The 22,200-nt window shown below is 39.8% G+C and overlaps 2 protein-coding genes across 2 annotated transcripts in view; both read left to right on the top strand.

The window, feature by feature from the left end:
- LOC149234058 (piezo-type mechanosensitive ion channel component) overlaps positions 1 to 22,200 on the top strand; it is a 360,941-nt gene that overhangs the window by 325,776 nt on the left and 12,965 nt on the right. The window lies entirely within an intron of this gene.
- LOC149234059 (uncharacterized) lies at positions 11,092 to 12,227 on the top strand. The gene is made up of 2 exons (XM_089461100.1): positions 11,092 to 11,466; positions 11,598 to 12,227. The coding sequence occupies exons 1-2, from the start codon at positions 11,339 to 11,341 to the stop codon at positions 12,046 to 12,048; spliced, it is 579 nt and encodes a 192-aa protein (XP_089317226.1). The 5' UTR covers positions 11,092 to 11,338; the 3' UTR covers positions 12,049 to 12,227.

Consider the following 22,200-nt stretch of genomic DNA (forward strand, 5'->3'; position numbering starts at 1 on the left):
CAAAGGGATGAATCCACTTAGTACAGACCCTCACAAAACACCCAGTTCTGCGACACAACTATAATCTAGCAGATTTGACACACTAGGATTCTCCTAAAGTTCTAATGAAAAAATCCATCCCGGCTTTGGGGTCAGGTTTGAAGGAAAACTCTGCCGATCCATGGATCGGTGAGACGAAAAACCTTCCGGGACATAGATTATCATAGAAAGTTAGGTCCACCTAGGCAGCTTTACAGACTCTGATCTGCTTAGATTATTTACAATTCATATATGCAGACTGGGTTTACAACTGAAATGATCAAGCTGCTGATGATGGCAGGATGGCACGGACATGCTGATCAGGTGCTGCTTATTTCTGTCAAGAAAAACGGGGTGCACTGCATGGGTAGTTGACCAGTAGGGGTCAGCAAACATCAAAGAATCAGTCGCAAGAAGAGACATCATAATCTCTATCAGTGCTACTGAAAGAAGTAATTATGTTAGTCCTAAATGTGCTAATCAATTGGTGATTCCTGAATCAAATATAGTTGAAACAAATATTTTTGGCAAACAATACGATATAAGCAATCTACACATAAATATTGGAGATTATACTTTTACCTCACAATTCACTGTGCAAACCTTATCTTTTAACGATAGTGACATTGTTTTGGGATCACCATGGATGAAAACTCTAGGTTCCTTTATTCTAAATACTAAGAAAAAGTTTTTAACATTTTCTTACAAGAAGAAGAAAATAACGCTCCAAGATGTTACACTGAAACCTAATTCAATAACGCCAAAAGATATATCAGAAATTTCAAAAGTAATTTCTCAAAAAGGTAAAAAAGTATTACAAAATATGCAAAATGAAATTGACAAAATCACTATTGACAAAAATGAAGAAGTTTCTCGACTTTAAAACCATAGTGAAAAATTATTGACACAAATTAAGAAACTTAATAAGGATAAGAGGTCATTAGAAAGCAAGGTACAACAATTTATCGAGAAAGAAGTATCAAATGTAGGAATTCAAGTTGATGACAAAACAACAAATACCTATCAAGTGAATATAACAAGTGAAGAAGACAAGTCAGTTGAAGAAACGACACACGTAGATGTTGTAGTTCAGACAATGAACATTCCAAGTGAATGTTTCATAACCATCTCAACAACATCTTTTCCAGAAGAAAATATAAAAATTGGCACATGCCCAGTAAGGAGGAATCAAACCAAAAAAGTTCCATATCGGCATCTGAATCATGAGAACAGACGAATCAACCATGCTACATATTTGAACTAGTTAGAACCGAAACAAAAAACTGATGTTCCAGATAATAGTGATGTAATCTCAATCCACTCTTATGCTAACAAGTCGTTACAAAATTCCCGTGATCAGAATGCTATACAAAAGATTAATCTGGGGCGGTCTGATCCATTTTCAGTGCGACAATTTTGTTTGTCACTAAGAAGATCATATCAGCTTGTATCAACGAAGATGACTGTTCCAAGACAGAAAGACGTTCGAAGCCGAAAAAGAGATCAAGCCTTTTGTCATTGACAAGCTTTGAGGACAAAGCTTTTTGAAGGAGGCAATGTAACGAATAAAATATATATAAATAATGTAAATGATAAATAAGCATAAATAATTATTAGTTAATTAGTAATTAGGCTAAAGAGGCATGTCTAAATGAGACATGACTCTTCATGAAGAGACACTTGCGTGGTATATAAGCAAGCCTCTTGTTCTCATTTGTAAATCATTCATTCTCATTCTTATTCATATTTAATATATATTATTTGTATCCTCATGGATATCTTTATATTCCAAGTTTTCTGAAGTAATTAATTTATAGAAGGAACTTTGTTCGCTTCATTCTTCCAAGATCATCACTATGGTATAGCACCGAGACAGTGAGGGGATGTCACTGTGATATCACAGAAATCTTGCCAAGCTTCTCTGCTTCAATCCAAAATATGATCTCTGCAATTACACCGAAACAGAGAGAGACCCTTCTTGTACTTATACCGAACTGTGATTACTGTAGTCTTCACTGAATTTACTCCTTGTTGTACCGAGACAGAGTTTCACCTTTGTCACTGTAATTCGAAACTTGTTGTTCTTCTTTGTCACTGTGATGTATCAATCCGAACTCAGAAAAGGATTCAAACTTCTGTTGACTGAGATTAGCCTTCTTCATCTCTTCGTTGTCCCTTTCATCCGAACCTGTCTTCTGTGCTACCCATCTGAAAAACTCAGAGACATGTGACCGAAATTCTGTCCCTGTGGAATAGGCCAAGGTGCCTATTTATAGTGGTATGTCCGTCATATTAAGCCGACATGAACTTATGAATAGGTGTGTCTTCAAACTGTGAGTCGACATGAGTTTGTTACTCCTTTTAGAAGCCGACAATGAAGAGAACTTGTGCTTATTGTTGAAGGACTATTTGACAATGCTATTGACTCATATACATTTGACACATGCCCAAGAAGAGCTCTTCATACATGACATTGACTCTTTGACTTTAATGACAAATCCCAAGGCTCTTAATGGGAGCTATCCAAAATAAAATCACTTGCTCGTGAAACCCATGAAGCAAGGCTTACAATAATAATTTTGTTTTCTTCATTACATCATTTACAAAAGTCACAATTACATGTCATTATGAAGACCGGACCTAGTTACACATTTTAACACTCCCTCTTAACTAGGGAGGTATTCATAATGGTATTTGGTCTTTCTCAATCTGAAGAATTTCTCATAAGAAGAATTCGGATTTGGTAACTCATTTGTATAGCATCACATTGTTGAAGAAGCTAGGGCAATCAGAGTTAATGAGATTCTTCTTTCCATGATAACTATTTGTGAGGTATTTTTAACTTTTCCTTATTAGCACAATCTTATCTTATTATTAGAGTGTGTCTTCTATGTTCATCAAATAGTTACCAAAAACAAAAGAGGCAATGACACAAGATGTTGGCTTTCTGCCAAGGCCAAAACCTCTCACTCTTTGAGAGGAAAAACCACACAAATTCTTCTTATCGAGATTCCAATTGATGAATACCAAGACCATGACCCTTGACCTATTTAGCCACTCCAAGACCAAGACACCAATCCTCTTCTTTGTCACTGCTTGAGATCATCATCTTTGCTGCACCACTAAGGTCATCACTACTGCACCAACAAGATCTTCATTATTGCTGCAACACCATTGTTGCACCTTCACCAAGGTCTTCAACATAACAACGAGATCTCCATATACATGAATGAGAGATGCACTAAGATCATTGTTGCATCATTGCTACACCACTGAGGTCATCACTGGAACACCACCGAGACCATGATTGCATCTATGCTGGGATCATGACTATGTCTAGAATGTATGTCGAGATAGAGTGTATCACTGTGTGATCACAAAGATCCTTTTCATCATAAATATACCAAGACTGTAACCATGTTTAGTATGTTGCGACAATGAATGTTTACCGAGATCCTTCTTGAGGCTATGACTGCGTCTTAGTATGTTGAGATTGTGAGTGTTTAAGACTATGAGGAGGCAGAGACATTACCTCTGTAATACCCATTCGAAAACACAAAGATCCCTCCTCATCCGAGAACTTGAACTCCTGTACTTCAACCGAAATAGAAGCATCATGGCACTACACAGAGTAAGAGACCGGGATAGACTGGATGGAGCATCGAACTTCGCAGTCTGGAAGGCCAGAATCTTATTCGTACTTGGCAGGAATAGTGTCAAGAACTTCGCCTTGAAGATAATAGCTATCTCAATCGACCCCAGTGATAATGACAAGTACGAGGAGGGGATGGCGAGGGCCAAGAGCATTATCCTTAATAGGGTCAAGGATCATGTAGTACCACACATAGCCGAGAAGGAAACGACATTTGAGATGTGGGAGGCTCTCAAGAAGTTGTACCAGCATACTTCTGTGCAGAGAAGAATGCTGCTTGAGAATCAGATGAGGTCGTATCAGATGAAGAAGGGACAATCAATTGACACCTTCCTCGAAGGACTGAATGACATCCGAGATCAGTGGACTGCTATAGGGGCGACACTCGATCAAGAGCTAATGGTGAGGACAACCTTGAATGTTGTCTCAGAAGACAGGGAGGTATTTGTCAAAAGTATATTGGGCAGAGGGACACTTCCACCTTGGGATGAGATGTGGGCAGCTCTTCGCCAAGAAGCGATCAGACGGCAGTCGAAGACGGGTAGCAGCAGCAAGGGGATCAAAGTCAAGCAGGAGGAGGAAGACGTGGCCCTAGCATCTGAGGGAAAGCAGGAGAAATGGAAGAAGAAGGATCTCTCCAAGATCAAGTGCTTCCACTATGGGGAGCTAGGTCATTATGTGACCCAGTGTCCAAGGAAGAAGAGTAAGGGAGAGTCTTCCGAGACTAAGGCAGCACCAGCAAGGGCAGAGAAGGAAGTGGCGATAGACGATGACTGTGCCATGAGTGCACACACGCCACTTGAGCGGAAGTGGAGAGACATAGAGAAATACTCAGATGGACTACAGGCGATGAGGGGCAGGATCCTCGAGGTACCCAGCCTCTTGGATTAGACCTTGCTACAGGAGCCCGTCGAGGAGTAGCAGGACTGGTTGATTCAGGTAGAGACGAATGCGGATGGAGCGGCAGAGAGAGCTGCAGTGCAGGAGTCCCGAGACAACACGAGGCTAGCAGGCTGCAACAGTGCGAGAGGCACAGGAGTGTTGCACCAGTGTAGGATGGCACAGAGAGGTGTGCAACGGTGCGAAATGCAAGAAGTTGTTGCAGCAGCGCAGAGGTCAAGAGAGGGAGCACTTGTCAACGACAGAGGGAGCTTCAACATCAGTGGGTGTCTCTAGCCCAATAGGGAGGTTAGATTGGGAGATCAATTACTTCTCAGTAACTGAGTTGCAATGTAGCAGTGGGGAACAAGGTGCAACATGATGAGAGGAGGTGCAGTGTGGATGCAGTTCTGGGAGAAAGGACCAGCAGCAACACGGATGCAAAGGGAGCTGTCGTACAGATGCAGTAGTGGCAGTGGCAGAACCATGGGCAGCAGTATAGGATGCAACAATGCAGAGGATGTTGGGCAGGAAGGCCTAGCATCAACACAGGTACTGATGTCGGATGATCAGAGTAATACTTAGTGAGGAGTATTGCTAGAGCACAATCCTCGCTAAGAGGGAGTGTTGATTTGGGGTAGCATCGGATGTGCTCTAGCCATGAAATTTGGTGGAGAGGTTGGGGCACATGAGATCTCCAATACCCAGAAAGGGTTTGGGTAGATTCTAAACAGATTAGGAGATATTAAAATAATTAATATTTTTAATGCAGTCCCTAAGTCTAAACTTAGGGACAATAGAATATTAATGTGTATTAATATGAATCTGTGTTAGAATGGTCCAAAATACATGGATCAAGCCCGATCTAATCTTAGTCATTGATTAGGGAATTAATCTCGGCCGTTGAGATGTCAACAGGAAAAGTATAAGAGGAGGCTTGAGTGTCACTTGGAATGTACACCAGATGATCAGTCATTCTATTCTGTAGAGTGGGGTTTGCTAAGAGAGACAGAATCGGTGATCGGAGAGCAGTTGAGGGGCATTGAGTACAGAGAGACAAAGAGGCAGAGATAGTGTCGGGAGAGCAGCCAGAAAGAGTGACGCAGGAGCAGCCAGTGCTCACGCAGAGGCAACTAAGTGTTGTGCAGAGCACTAGAGAGGCTAGTGTAGCTGATGCATAGGGTCAAAGAGCTGACGCATGGCCTCCTAGGGCTGACGCAAGCCTATATAGGCTGACGCAGGGCCAATGCTAGGCAAGGAGAGGCTGACGTAGTCCAGATAGGCAGACGCGAGGGTTTCTAGGGCAGATTTGTGCTGAGTAGCTACCGGAAGGATTATCCGAGGTTTCAACCAGGAGATTTGTCAGAAACTAAGAGGTATTACTACCAAGGAAATTTTTGTTGGGTAGGCCTGTTTCGGCACCCAGATTGTACTCTGATATTGCTTAATAAAAAAACCCTTAGATAGCTGCACTGGTTTTCCCACATTGGGTTTTTTCGGGGAGATTAGTCCAAAAATAATGGTGTCATATGGTGTGTTTGTTTATGTTTCTTTTAGTTGTTGATCTGTAATATGTTGAGCATGCACTAGTGTTTATTTTCAATATTTACATTGTAAATAACTTGTTAAGGAAAATAACAAATAGGTAGGAATAAATCAGATAAAGTGCATGGAGAGTTTCTAACTAAGTAAACTTAGAAACTTCAACAGGTAGGCGGACTTAAGTTTCCAGGTATAGATCAGCTAGCTAATAGGTATAATTTCCTTAACTCAAAAATTCAATATCTCCCAAACTATTTGAAGTTTTGGGGCAAGTAATAGCTCATTGGAAAGAGGAAAAAGTCCTCTTTCAGATGGTCTAGGTCCCATGTTGAAAGACTGCCTCTAAGGTGGTGAAAAACATTTTTCTTTGTGACTGCCCTTGAATTATTTAGTGCAGAAAATGATTAGGACAGTATGGCTTCTTTGTTTGGTTTCTCTATTGTTTATCTTCTCCATTATTTGGCTTCTTCATCATCATAGGATCATGTAGGACATCCACGTCATCATGATAGTGTCCAACAATGAGTGTATCATCCATGTCATCACATAATGGTGCAGTGATATGTTATAGTGCAGCCTCCATTAATTTGTCATTCCAATCATCAAGTGAGATCATCCATCTAATCTTCCAACCATGTGATCATTCAAGGGTATGTCATCATCACATGTAGTCCTCCATATGTCATCAAGGGTTAAAGTCTAGATCATCAAGTGCATGCAACATTAGATCAAGTACTTCTTAGGGCTTCCTTAATTAGTGGTTTGACTTCTTCGTGACTTGACATCTTCATTGATGGTATCCTACTCAACCAAGAGTCATGGCATCATCGTCTGGAACCAGGCATCTCAAGAATATTGACATCTCAGTCAATGCCATATTGACATCAATGACAACCTAGATTAGCAATCTCCCCCTTTGTCATTGATGGCAATATTCTTGCCCTTTCAACATTCTCTCCCCCTTTGACATCAATGGAAAATGGGGTGTCCAAGAACTCCCCCTGTCGAGCTGCTTCCTTTCTTCATGAATAGTAGATCTTCATGGGTATGTTACTCCCCTGTCTTGGTGCTCTTCCTTCTGGCAATATGGTACATGATAGATGTGTTTGCATTTCTTCATGGATGAACCAACTCTTCCCACCTGCACAAACTCTTCTAGCTCAGCAAATATTACTTGCTTAGTGATCAAGTGGAAGATATCTCCAACAATAGTCCATTGACTAAATAAGGATTATGTTCTTCAGTGGAGTGTTCCGAAGAGATGATCTATCAAAGGATAATTGTCCATCAAGGATTTCATAGGGCCCATTCATGGAAAGCTTCTGCAAGAATGCTTAATCATCATAAGCTCCCCCTAACTGTACGCATGGTCTTCCTTTTGGTAGAGTCTCCACCAAATACTTGGAATATCGAGGATGGCTACATCAAGTCAACAACATGTGTTGTTGGCTAGAGTGTTCAAGGGACTTCCGAATTCAATTTGCTTCCTTCTCCATACTTGTGTAACTTTCTTCTCTGGCATAATTCTAGCGGATGTAGGAGCCCAAGTCAAGTTACAATTACGTGCCATATGACCAATGTTATGACACTTGAAGCACTCTATGTTGTTCATGAATAAGAATTCATGACTTCTTGCATAATTGCTTCTCAGAGATTGGCAGGGACCATTATATTTATCTTTGTAATATGCCCTACAATCTTTTTCCATGTGCCCAAAGTTCGTACAAGAATAACAATAACCAAGAAATATACTTTGGTACCTGGGAGATAGAGATTTCCTTGATGTACTTCTGAAGTCTTTTTGCCTTGGGATCCTTTGATGATAACTATTGCTTCTTGCATTCTTGACACCTTCTGCATTTCTTCTTGGAGGAGGGTTTCCTCCATAGGTGTCTTGACTCTTCTTAAGAAGGTCAAAGCACTGTTGGAAATAATGAGAGGGGGGTGAATCAGTATTTCTTTTCAATTGTTATTTTTACCAATCAAAACATTTATATTTAGAACACAAAATGAACAACAGGAATAAATGCTCTTATTAATATTTACAATAAAACAAATACAAGGTATATAAGGTTTCAATCTGTTGCCGAGCACCAACTTGGACTTTTGTGAGGCACCAACCCTGTCTTTTTAAGGCACCAACCTTGGATTTAGGAGCACCAACTCCAAGGACACCAATCCTTCCACTTCTGAGGGACCAACCCTGTTTTTTCAAGGCACCAACCTTGGATTTAGGAGCACCAACTCCAAGGACACCAATCCTTCCAATTCTGAGGCACCAAGCTTGGACTTAGGAGCACCAACTCCAAGGACTCCAACCCAATTCTGTCATTTTACAGCTTCACTGTAGTCTCCATGCTACAACATCAATGGAAACCTGTCTTCATATGAAGGAGTCTTTACAACTCTTCATACTGTCCACACAGAGTCTGCAAAGTTACCTCATGATGATATCAAATAGCCATCATGATCTCCAATAATGTCCCCACACAGCTTCAGTGTGTCTATAGTGAATTGCACTAAGCTCTGCAAAAAAGCCAATTCTTTGTTTCAGGCCTCTATTCTCACTGTTACGGTCAATGCTTCCAGTGTGACTACTGCGCACTGTTCTTGTTATTGAAATCTCTTACTTCCCAAAAACAAATTCACATATGCCTCAATACCAGTGTTGTTAAAATCGCGATAAAATCGCGATTTTATCGGAAAAGCGCGATTTTTTCATTTCCCCGATCAAATCGCGATTTTTATCCGCAATTATCCGTAAAAATTGCCACTTTTTTTTTATACCGATTTTTATCGAAAAAATCGCGATTTTTTTAAAACATCGCGATTTTTTCCAAAAAATCGCGATTTTTAATGAAAAAATCGGCAGAGGCACGGGCAGCGGGCTTTTATATGGCAAATTCGATTTTTTTTTAATTCATTGTGCTGTCGCCGCGCGGAGGAGGAGGAGAAGAGGTGAGGGAGAGGAGCTGAAGGGTTTCCGTCGGATTTGGGAGCGAATCCAAGCGTTTTTAGGAGGAATCCAAGCCAAGATCACCAATTTGTCCATAAAAGAGGTATGTAGATTAATTTTTTTTGGTTTTGTTTCTATAAAAACTTTGGTTTTCATTGTTTTTAAAGAATTTTTTGAAATTTTTCATTGATTTGGGATGGGTAATTTGTTATGACTATGAGAACCAATTTTTTATTTTTATTTTCTCATTTTCTTTAAACATTGTTTATTTTTTTTGAATTTTCATTGTTTTTTGGCATTTGCCATTGGCATTTGGTTGGGTAACTTGGGTTTAGAAATTGGGATTTTGGAAATAATTAACTTGTAATTTTGCAAATGCTAAATTGTAATTTGTATTATGTAATCCTAAATTCCTATTTCCTAATCCTTATTTTTAATTTTTTCCATAGGTTTGCAAATTCAAAATTCAAAAACAAAGTACAAACATGCCAAGGAAATTGGATCCTTTCTGGGAATATGGTGACCCTAAAACTCCGAATGATAGACAAAACTTGTATTGCAAGTTGTGTGGAAAGGAAATATTCGGGGGGGTGTACAGGTTGAAGTTCCACCTTGCACAAATCCCTGGACATGATGTGGGGCCCTGTCTAAATACAAATGCTGAAATTATCCAAAAAGCCATGAGAGCATTGGGAGAATTAGAGCACACTAGAGAGGCCAAAGAAGAACTCAAAAGGCAACTAAAAAGGTCAGCTGAAGGAAGTGGGCCAAGTGGCACTGGTTCTACTGCAACGTCAGTCAATCCGGTAGCTGCATCATCATATTTTGTTCCTCGAACCACACCTGGTTCACAACCAACTATTGGTTCAATGCTAAAAAGAACTGAAAAAGAACAAGCTGACAAGTTGATGACAAAATTTCTCCTCTGGAGTGATATTCCTTTCAGCATTATAAGGAATAATCCATTTTTCCAACCTACTGTTGATGCTATTGCCAGTGTTGGCCCAGGGTACAAAATCCCTTCTCTTCATGATTTCAGAGGTCGGCTTCTTCAAGATGAAAAGCGTGACTGCACCCAAAGATTGGAGGATTTTAGGGCATCATGGGCACAAACAGGATGCACTGTTATGTCAGATGGTTGGACTGACCAAAAGGGGAGAACCCTTATAAACTTCTTGGTTAGTTGTCCCAAGGGGACTATGTTTATCAAATCTGTTGATGCAACTCATCAAATCAAAGATGCAAAAACTTTATGTGATTTGCTGGATGTGTTTATTTTGGAGGTGGGTGCAGAAAATGTTGTCCAAGTCGTAACGGACAATGCTGCAAATTATGTTGCTGCTGGTAGAATGCTTATGGACAGGCATCCTGCTTTATTTTGGACACCTTGTGCTGCCCATTGTATTGATTTGATGTTAGAGGACATAGGGAAAATTCCCTTTGTCAAAGAGGTTGTTGACTCATCAAAAAGCATCACAAAATTTATTTACAATCACACATCTGTGCTTAGCTTGATGAGAAAATGCACCAACAACAAAGAGTTGGTGCGCCCCGCCATTACACGGTTTGCGACGAGTTTCATATCTCTTCAATCCCTCTTGAATTCTATGTGGGATTTGAAGAGAATGTTTTTTTCAGAGGAGTGGCGTGCTTCGTCAATGAGCCGCAAACCAGAAGGAGAGGCCGTCTGCAGACTAGTTTCATACCAGGAAGACTTCTGGGCGGGAGTGCAGGAGGTGTGCGCTGTTACAGAACCTTTGGTAAAGGTTCTTCGGTTGGTTGATGGTGAGAAGCCCGCAATGGGCTATTTGTATGAAGCCATGGACAGGGCCAAAGAAGCCATTCGGTCCTACTATGATGACAAGGGAGATGATGGGTTCCAGAGACAACTCCTTCTATGGAACATCATTGATGAGCGATGGAACAACACACTCCATCGTCCCATTCATGCTGTTGGGCTTTTCCTGAACCCTGCATTTTCTTATGCATGTGGGTTTAATTTTGATGTTGAGGTCGTGGAAGGATTATTAACCTGTGTCCAGAAGATGGTGAGATCTCCAGAAGAACGTATGGAGATCTCTAGACAAATTGAGCAATATAAGTTGTCAGGTGGCACATTTGGCTTTGAGATGGCTGTCATTGATAGGACGGTTAAAATGCCAGGTATTTTTTAGTTTGTAGTATGTACTTTGTAACTTTGTTTCAAATTTCATTGTTTCTTCAAATTCCATTTTTTTCTTATGTTTATTTAAAATTTTATTTGTAATTTTGTTGTAGACGCATGGTGGAAGATGTATGGTGGCAGAGTACCCCTTTTGCAAAATCTTGCCGTACGCATCCTCAGCCAAACATGCAGCTCCTCGGGATGTGAGCGCAATTGGAGTGTATTTGAAAAAATACACAACAAGAAGCGCAATAGGTTAACACTTAAACATTTAAAATATTGCAAATTTCCAAATACATTTTTGAATTCATTAAAGTTTTAAACAATATTTTTTTTATAATATTAATTATTAATTATTAATTTATTATTTCATGAACTTTGTACAGGTTGGAGTCCCATAGACTTAATGACATGGTCTATGTCTACTACAATCTTCGATTGTGGGTGAAACAACTAGAGAAGACACCTGATACGGAAGCCATCTCATTGGATGGGATTGACACCACTGCTGAATGGAGGGTTGAGACCGAGAGGCCTCTCATGGATCCCACTGAGGATTGGTTAGTGCAGGATGAGGGAGAGGAGGAGGAGGAGCAGGAGCAGGAGCAGGAGCAGGAGGAGGAGGTGACACCGCCTACCCGGGCTACCACTACCACCAGTAGAGGACGTGGTCTCCGTCCACCTCAGCCTCCTGTAGCTGCTACTACTAGTTCTTCAGCTTCTAGAGCACGTCAGACTCCACTGCCATTTCCACCAGCACAGGCACCAGCTTCTACATCTAGAGGGAAAGAGAAAGTTGTGCCATATTCTCGCAAGAGGGGCAGAGGAAATCAATAGGATTAGACTTTCATTTTATTGTATATGACATTATGACATGATGAGATACATTATCATATTTTTTGTTGATATTTTGAGGCTGAGTTGGACTTGGGACTCAGGACTTACTATTCAGGACATGATTCAATGTTATGTGTGATTTTAGCGCTAGAAATGATATTAAACATCTTATATATTAGTTTTTTTATCATTTTTATGTGTCAATGTATTTATTTTATGTTGTAGATGGTTTAGATATTAAAAAAATTGAAAAAAAATGAAAAAAAAATGAATATTTTTGTGCCAAACGCTTTTTTCCCGCTTTTTTCCCGCTTTTGTCGATTTTTTCCGCTTTTTTCCCGGCGCCGATTAAATCCCGATCGCGCTTTGTGCAACATTGCTCAATACTGGTGCTGGTTATTGTTCCCTTCAAGCTATGTCAGATGAAACTTTATTTATCCCTTCACAGAATTGTTCTTCAGGTTGTGTTATGTACCTGATTAATTTAGCACTGGTCTGAGCCTTTCAAAGGTGAATCTGGTCAACAGAGTTGCTCGTCCTTCAAATTTCTCTTGTCCTACTGGACCTTCGGCTTCCTCTTGTCCTGCTGAACCTTCGGCTTCCTCCTGTCCTGCTGGACCTACCGCTCCCTCCTTTCTTCCAGTTCCCCAACAACTAATACTTTCCTTATTCTCTGTTATATACGCCTGACCTTTGGCTTCCTCCTTGCTCGCTTGAGCTTCGGCTTCCTCAACGCTCACTCGACCTTCTGGCTTCCCTCCTTCGGTCTCTTTAGCTTCCTCTGCACTCGCTCAACCATATACTCTCGCTTGATACTTCAGCTTCCCGATCCATGGCTTCCTCTATCTATTTGAGTGTTGCAATACTCACTGGACACGTTAATTCGGAAGAGAGGCCGAATTACAATAGTGTCGCATATTAAAAAATATCAGAGAGGCTCTTTTTTTCTTTAATAATATTCATACAATAGACTTCATTATTTTATGGAGGATTTCATAGGAGAGGTTGTACCAACAGGGAGGTCCCACATGCCACGTCACTATCTCAATCGCAATCGCAAGTTTATAGTGTGCCATCCCTTTATAACTTGCGATACATACCTTTCGACACAGCAGATGCGATATAGCATTAGGGCGTATTACAATGGTGCAGCGGGTCCACATACGTATCGCAATTGGAGTTTATCGTGTGCCATCCCTTTATAACTTGCGATACATAACTTTCGACACGGTGGACACGATATAACATTAGGGCGTGTTATAATAGTGGTGCAGTGGGGTCCGCATTATTATCGCAGGAGGTTGGTGTTATGTCTACAACAAGATATTTGTTAATTTCTAACCAATCGGAAGTCTTCAACCACACTCTATTCGTGGCTTACTTTGCACGGAAGATGATCCCACATTTCAACTCCTACCTTCGGTCCCACACTGACTTTTCGCTTTTTAATCAACGCCTCGTTCCACACCATCAATTTCTTTTGTATTAGGTTCGATAATCAACACTCACTCCGATCAACACAATCCATCGAAAGCTTGTTGCGCCATAGATCTCTTCTCTCTAGATCTAACGGTCCCGATTTAACCCGATCAACCCAAAACCGTCTGTTGATCCTTCGCTGCTGATCAACCTATGCTAGATCCAATGGCCTACATGCATTTCGGGTGAGCCACTTGCGAGGGAAATAACCACCCGAAAAAGGTGGTTTTCTCTCTCCACTTGAGTGCTATGTGTCACTCGGTTAATGGAATCAGGGGAGCTCCTCTAAATACCACTAACTGCCTAGCGTCCACCTGATAACCACGGCCACTATTACAAACCCGCTTTTTGGAATATAACCACGTGCATTAATCAATCACTTAAATAAAGCGCTTAATCATTTAACCATGAGATTTAACACTTAACACAAGATAATCATGATTGTGAATAAAAGCATTAAGCACTAAGATTTATGTTTTTCAGTGGGAATACAAAGAAATACCGAGTTAACTGTTGAACACGGATACACTCAAACCCCCTCTAACACTCAACCTCTTGCTTCTCACTCAAAACCTAATCATCTCAGCTCCCTTGACTCTCCGCTCTTCTCTGGTCTGATATGGCTCCTCTGTTAACTCCTCTGATACTCTACAATACTCATGGCTTGGTTGGCCTAGCTTTCCTCTAGCTTCTCCTCATGGCTTTGCTCCTTGGCTTCTTGCTCCTGTTTCTTCACGGATCTGCTCTACTTCTCCTTGGCTTCATATCATCATTTAGTATCTAGAATATTGCCATATTGACATCAATGACAATTTAGATCAACAATCTCCCCCTTTGTTATTGATGGCAATATTCTTCTTCTCTCCCCCTTTGACATCAATGGCAAAGGAATGCACAAGGACTCCCCCTTTCGAACTGCTACTCTTCTTCATGAATAGTAGATCTTCATGGGTTTGTTACTCCCCCTGTCATAGTGCTCTTCTTTTTACTCAAGATAGAAGGATTGATGCTTTATTATCAATTAGCACATTATCCCCTCTTCATGTCTCAGAACTACTTTATCATGGCTTCAACAATGCTTAAAGATGCTCCACTTCAATGCTTTCAAACAGATTGCAAATAGCCACACACTAAATGTTCAAGTCCACGTTTTTATGCTTCAATCCATATTCTGTTGTCTCCACAGTCAGAATTAAGAGGCCTTCATAGTCTGAATCAAGAGAAAAATTGCCACTGAAATTGCTATCTTTCTTCAGATCCAAGTTCCTTTGTATCTCTATGCTTCTTCTTAAGTTACTGAGCTATATTCCACTGCACAACATTCTCCTTTCTATAGTCTTTTTGATGAGCCATCTTTTCCTTGTGTTCTTGTAAAAGTTTCTGCAAGTTATCTCCACTAGCTGATTTTTATATCCAATCTGTGACTATCTTTTAAATTCTTTTTGCTGATTGGCATCTTTTTGCAATGCTTCAGTTTTGTTAGATGCTGCCAACTGCTCTTGCTTCATACTTCATTCCCAGATGTATCTGTTTGTTTGAAGGTTGCCTTTATTTGTGTCCATAATTTACCTGTTCTCACATTCAATCCCTGAGTCGAGACATAAACTTCTGTAATAATGATCAAGAATCACAGGCTCCCCCTAATTGTATGCATCATCTCTTTTGGCAAAATCTTCCTATCAAATGCTTAGATTGTCAAAGATCAGGTCAACAACATGTGTTGTTGGCTGGAGAGTTCAAGGGAATTACGGATTGTATTTGCTTCCTTCTCCATACTTGTGTAACTTTCTTCTTTTGCATGGTTCTAGCTTGTGTAAGAGCCCAAGTTAAGTTACAATCACGTGCCATATGACCAATGTTATGACACTTGAAGCATTCTACATTGTTCATGAATAAGAATTCATGATTTCTTCCAGCAAAATTCTTCCTCGGAGATTGTTGGGGACCATAATATCTATCTTTATGATATGCTCTACAATCTTTTGCCATGTGTCCAAAGTTTGTACAAGAATAACAATAACCAAGAAATAAACTTTGGTACCTGGGAGATGGAGATTTCCTTGATGTACTTCTGAAGCCTTTCTGCCTTGAGATCCTTTGATGATAACTATTGCTTCTCGCATCCTTGACATTATCTACATTTCTTCTTGGAGTAGGATTTCTTCCATTGTTGCCTTGATTTTTCTCCTTGCCTTTGCTAGAATTAGGAGCATCACCATTCTTTCTAGCTTCTTCAGATCCTTTTTGTTTGAAGCATTATCATTCTTGTTTGAGGATTCACGTGCATACCCGAGACCTGATTTATCAAATGGACATCTTTGATGGCTGAGCATGTCATCCAAGGCTTGAGAACTCTTCAAGGTTTCTCCATCCCTTCAACCTTTTTCTTGAGGAGACAATCTCTTCTTCCAATCTTTCGCAATCATTTTTTTTCTTAGCAAGTTGTTTCTCAATGTCTTCCTTGATATGAGTAGCTTCATTTGTTTCTATTTTAAGGGAGACGATATTTGACTTCATTTTGAAGATTTCTTCATTTTCCTTCGTTAGATTGCTCTCCATTTCTTCCTTGATCCTTGTAGCTTTACATGTTTCGGCTTGAGAAGTTTGATGTTAGATTTTAATTTGAAAATTTCTTCATCCTTTGCTTTTAGTTGACATATCATGGTGTTTCTCTCATTTTCTGCTTCATCAACCTGTTCTTCTATGATTGCCAATGCTTCCATTGTCTTCTCAGCTCCTTGTGCTAACTTTCTTGCTTCTTGTAGTTGAGATTTGAGAGAGGAGACCTCTACCTTGTACTGACCAATCTCTTCTTCAAGTTTGTTCAAGTTGACTTGACAAGGTATCTTCCCGTTTCTTTGCTTTATCCAATTGATTTGTCATGGATATGACTTCTTCATGCTACTTTCTTTTGCTTTGATGAAATTCCTTCTTAAGCTTGGCAAGCTCTTCATCCCTTTCTTGTACTTGAAGCTTGACAAGGTCAACTTTCTTCCTTGTTTGGTCTTGGTCACCAGCTAGTGCTTTCTTCTTAAGTTCCTCATTTTCCTTTTTCAAATTGATAATCTCTTCCATGGCAGCCATAAGTTGAGCGAGGAGATCTTCTACAAAATCTTTTTCATTCTCTTCATCTTCTAGATCTTCTTTAGCCTTGATATCATCATTCTCATTTTTAGCTTCTGTGATGGGTTTTGGATTTCCTTCTTGATTTCCATCATCTTCTTGACTGTTGGTCATGGTCAATCCTCCTTTTGAGTGAAGGTCATGAAGTTTGTCCCATATACCCTTTGCTGACGAACATTTTCCTAAATTGTTCTTTATAGAATCAGGAAGCCCATTCAAGATTGCCTTCATTGTTGTTGCATTGTACTCCTTGGATTCTCCATCCATCATACTATCAACAATCACTGATTTCCAGATTTCAATGCCTTGAGTCTTTAAGAAATTCCTCATTCTTGCTTCCCATATATTAAAGTTTCCATTGAAACATGGAGCCTTCTCAAATTGATTGTCTTCTATTTCAGTGGTAGAGGGAGACACATCTTTAGGAGGATTGGAGACTTTCTTCCTTGACTTTGCCATTTGTGTTCTAAAGATCATCCTTCAAGTTGTTTAGGCTTTGAGAGAAGGTACTGGCTCTGATACCGATTGTTGGAAATACTGAGAGGGGGGGTGAATCAGTATTTCTTTTCAATTGTTATTTTTACCAGTCAAAACATTTATATTTAGAACACAAAATGAACAACAGGAATAAATGCTCTTATTAATATTTACAATAAAACAGATACAATGTATATAAGGTTCCAATCTGTTGCCAAGCACCAACTTGGACTTTTGTGAGGCTCCAACCTTCAGGGCACCAACCCTATCTTGTCAAGGCACCAACCTTGGATTTAGGAGCACCAACTCCAAGGACACCAATCCTTCCACTTTTGAGGCACCAACCCTGTTTTGTCAAGGCACCAACCTTGGATTTAGGAGCACCAACTCCAAGGACACCAATCCTTCCAATTCTGAGGCACCAACCTTGTCTTGTCCAGGCACCAACCTTGGACTTAGGAGCACCAACTCCAAGGACTCCAACCCAATTCTGTCAGTTTACAGCTTCACTGTAGTCTCCATGCTACAGCATCAATGGCAACCAATCTTCATATGAAGGAGTCTTTACAACTCTTCATACTGTCCACACAGAGTCTGCAAAGTTACCTCATGATGATATCAAATAGCCATCATGATCTCCAATAATGTCCCCACACAGCTTCAGTGTGTCTACAGTGAATTGCACTAAGCTCTGCACAAAAGCCAATTCTCTGTTTCAGGACTTTGTTCTCACTGTTACAGTGAATGCTTCAAGCGTGACTACTACGCATTGTTCTTGTTATTGCAATCTCTTACTTCCCAAAAACAAATACTGGTGCTGGTTACTATTCCCTTTAAGCTATGTCAGATGAAACTTTATTTATCCCTTCACAGAATTGTTCTTCAGGTTGCGTTATGTACCTGATTAACTTAGCACTAGTCTGAGCCTTTCAAAGGTGAATCCGGTCAACAGAGTTGCTCTTCCTTCGGCTTTCTCTTGTCCTGCTGGACCTTCGGCTTCCTCCTGTCCTGCTGAACCTTCGGCTTCCTCCTATCTTGTTGGACCTACCGCTCCATCATTTCTTCCAGTTCACCAACAACTAGTACTTTCCTTGTTCTCTGTTATATACGCCTGATACGCCTAACCTTTGGCTTCCTACTTGCTTGCTTGAGCTTCGGCTTCCTCAACGCTCGCTCGACCTTCTAGCTTCCCTCCTTCGGTCGCTTTAGCTTCCTCTGCGCTCGCTCGACCATCTACGCTTGCTTGATACTTTGGCTTCCCGATCCATGGCTTCCTCTGTCTATTTGAGTGTTCCAATACTCACAGGACACGTTAATTCGGAAGAGAGACTGAATTACATTCATATTAAAAATATCAAAGAGGCTCTTTTCTTCTTTAATAATATTCATACAATAGACTTCATTATTTTACGAAGGATTTCATAGGAGAGGTTGTACCAACAGGAAGGTCCCACATGCCACGTCACTATCTCAATCACAATCGCAAGATTATAGTGTGCCATCCCTTTATAACTTGCGATACATACCTTCCGACACAACGGATGCGATATAGCATTAGGGCATATTACAATGGTGCAATGGGTTCACATACGTATCGCAATCGGAGTTTATCGTGTGCCATCCCTTTATAACTTGCGATACATAACTTCCGACACGGCAGACGCGATATAACATTAGGGCGTGTTATAATAGTGGTGCAGTCGGGTCCGCGTTATTATCGCAGGAGGTTGGTGTTATGTCTACAACAAGATATTGGTTAATTTCTAACCAATCGAAAGTCTTCAGCCACACTCTATTTGTGGCTTACTTTGCACGGAGGATCCCACTTTTCAACTCCTACCTTCGGTCCCACATTGACTTTTCGCTTTTTAATCAGCGCCTTGTTCCGCACCATCGATTTCTTCTGTATTAGATCCAACGATCAACACTCGGTCTGATCAACACAATCCATCGGAAGCTTGCTACGTCGTAGATCTCTTCTCTCCAGATCTAACGGTCCCGACTTAACCCGATCAACCCAAAACCGTCCGTTGATCCTTCGTCGTCGATCAACCCGCACTAGATCGAATGGCCTACATGCATTTCGGGTGAGCCACTTGCAAGGGAAATAACCACTCGAAAAAGGTGCTTTTCTCTCTCCACCCGAGTGCTACGTGTCGCTCAGTTAATGGAATCGGGAGAGCTCCTCTAAATATGTAACGAATAAAATATATATAAATAATGTAAATGATAATAAGCATAAATAATTATTAGTTAATTAGTAATTAGGTTGAAGAGGCATGTCTAAATGAGACATGACTCTTCGTGAAGAGACTTGCCTGATATAAAAGCAAGCCTATTGTTCTCATTCATTATCATTCTCATTCTTATTCATATTTTATATATAGTATTTGTATCCTCATGGATATCTTTATATTCCAAGTCTTCTGGAGTAATTAATTTGTAGAAGGAACTTTGTTCGCTTCATTTGGTATCAGAGCAGTCGATCCTCTGGCTGCTTCACTGCTGTACAAAGCCACGCTCTTCGATCTAGGCCCTTGGCCATCGACTCTTTGTCAGAATTATTGCTATTGCAATTCAAGCGTTTCGCTATAGAAGTTTGGGAGTTTCTCCTTCACTGATTTTTTGTCAAAGGCCTTTGGCCATATTTAAAAAAAAAAAAAAAAAATATATATATATATATATATACACGCATTACCTATCTCAGTGTAAGAAACGTCAGTTGTCGCCGCCTCTCAGCCACCTTCATCGTTGTTTTTCACCACCGACTAATGCCGCATCCATACTCCCATTCGCAGTCTCGACTCGACCAAACTCCCACCACTCTCCACATTCTCGTCGCTTTGATCTGCTCCCTCCAACCGTTCGGCATATCCTCAATTGTGTGCCCAGCCATTAATCGAGCCATTGTTTCCCTCTATCGTAACACCGACTGCACATATTTCCAAACTCATAATCTAAACTACCACGTTTGATCCTAGGTTCTCTCCGCTGCCAATACGTTACCGTATTCGTTAGTTTTATTCGTCGCCATCGGACAATCTCTGTCGTTCATTGCATGACCATCCAACAACCGCTCTAACAAACCATCGTCCCCAAACACCCCCCTCAACTCCTGCCAATCGTCATTGTCTCATTCAAACACTTCTATTACTCGTCAATAGTTGGCCTTCATATGAACAGCCGCCACTGTTGAACCTGACAACTCCGTCTCCTTTTTCATTGGTTAGCCGTCTTGCTTCCCATGACATCATTATCAACGAAGTTCGAACAATCAACCATCCCGTTTGCTTTAACAGTCACGTCCGTTGGGTTCTTATCCATAACTTCGTTGATATATGGTTAATGTTAATATAATTATATATAATATTAATATAAAAATATATATCTATATATATAAATTAAAATTATATAATTTATAATTATATACTAAAAAAATTATTATTATATAAAAATTAAAAAAAAAAAATTATTAAAAAAAAAAGAAATGATTTAAGAAGAAAATGGAGACTAGTAATGAAAGGTTTCCTTGAACCTTTAGTAAAAGAGTTGATACATTATTTAAAGTCAAAGGATCACTCACAGGAAGAGATATCATAATCTCTATCAGTCTTGCTGAAGAAAGTAATTATGTTAGTCATAAATGTGCTAACCAATTGGTGATTCCTAAATCAAATATAATTGAAATGAATTGTTCTAGCATTTGTGATAAACAATACGACATAAGCAATCTACACCTAAGTATTGGAGATTACACTTTTACCTCGCAATTCACCGTGAAAACCTTATTTCTTGACGATAGTGATATTGTTTTGGGCTTACCCTGGATGGAAACTCTAGGTTCCTTTATTCTAAATAGAAAGAAGAAGTTTTTAACATTTTCTTACAACAAGAAGAAAATAACGCTCCAAGATTTTACACTAAAACCAAATTCAGTAACGCCATAATATATCTCAGATATTTCAAAAGTAATCTCTCAAGGTAAGAAAGTATTACAAAATATGCAAAAAGAAATTGACAAAATCTTTGTTGACAAAAATGAAGAAACTTTTCGATTTAAAAACCATAGCAAAAAATTACTGATGCAAATTAAGAAACTTAAGAAGGATAAGAATTCATTAGAAAACAAGGTACAACAACTTATTGAGAAGGAAGCATCAAATGTAGGAATTCAAGTTGATGACAAAACAACAGATACCGATCCAGTGAAAGTCACAACTCAGGAAAGAGACAAGCAAGTTGAAGGTTTGGCAATCAACAACAACATTCCCTGAAGTAAGTAAAAAAAAATTCACACACCTAAAAAGGGAAAGTCAAACCAAAAAAGTTCCCTATCGGCATCCAAATCACGAAAGTAGACAAATCAACCAAGCTAAGTATATGTACCATTCGGACCAGGAACAACAAACTGATGTTCCAGAGAATAGTGACGTAACATCAATCCAGTCTTATGCTAACAAGATGTTATAAAATTGCAGTGATCAAAATATTCCACAGAAGATTAATCTAGGATGGTCTGATCCCTTCTCGGTGCGACAATTTTGTTTGTCACTTAGAAGCTCATATTGGCTTATATCGACGAAGATGATTGTTCCGAGAAAGAAAGTCATTTGAAGCCGGAAAAAGAGATCAAGCCTTTTTCATCGACAAGCTTTGAGGACAAAGCTTTTTGAGGAAGGAGGCAATGTAACGAATATAATAGATATAAATAATGTAAATGATAATAAGCATAAATAATGATTAGTTAATTAGTAATTAGGTTGAAGAGGCATGTCTAAATGAGACATGACTCTTCGTGAAGAGACACTTGCCCGATATAAAAGCAAGCCTCTCGTTCTCATTCATTATCATTCTCATTCTTGTTTAGAAAAATCTTTGGCGAAATCACATAATTGATCATTTGTCGACGCGTTTCGAACCAACTAGTGTGGTTCATCGTCAGGACAAGTTGAAGATACAGATCCAGTATAGCGAGTTAAATAGTCCAAGCAGAGACTCCAACGGCTAAAAAGACTAACGGCTATTTTTCAACTTAAGGACCCAGTCAAACCCCTTTAACTAAATTAATATTAA

This window comes from Pinus tabuliformis, chromosome 8 (genome assembly GCF_031772625.1).
Source record: "Pinus tabuliformis cultivar Carrire ecotype Pingquan chromosome 8, CPIR1, whole genome shotgun sequence".
NCBI lineage: Eukaryota > Viridiplantae > Streptophyta > Pinopsida > Pinales > Pinaceae > Pinus > Pinus tabuliformis.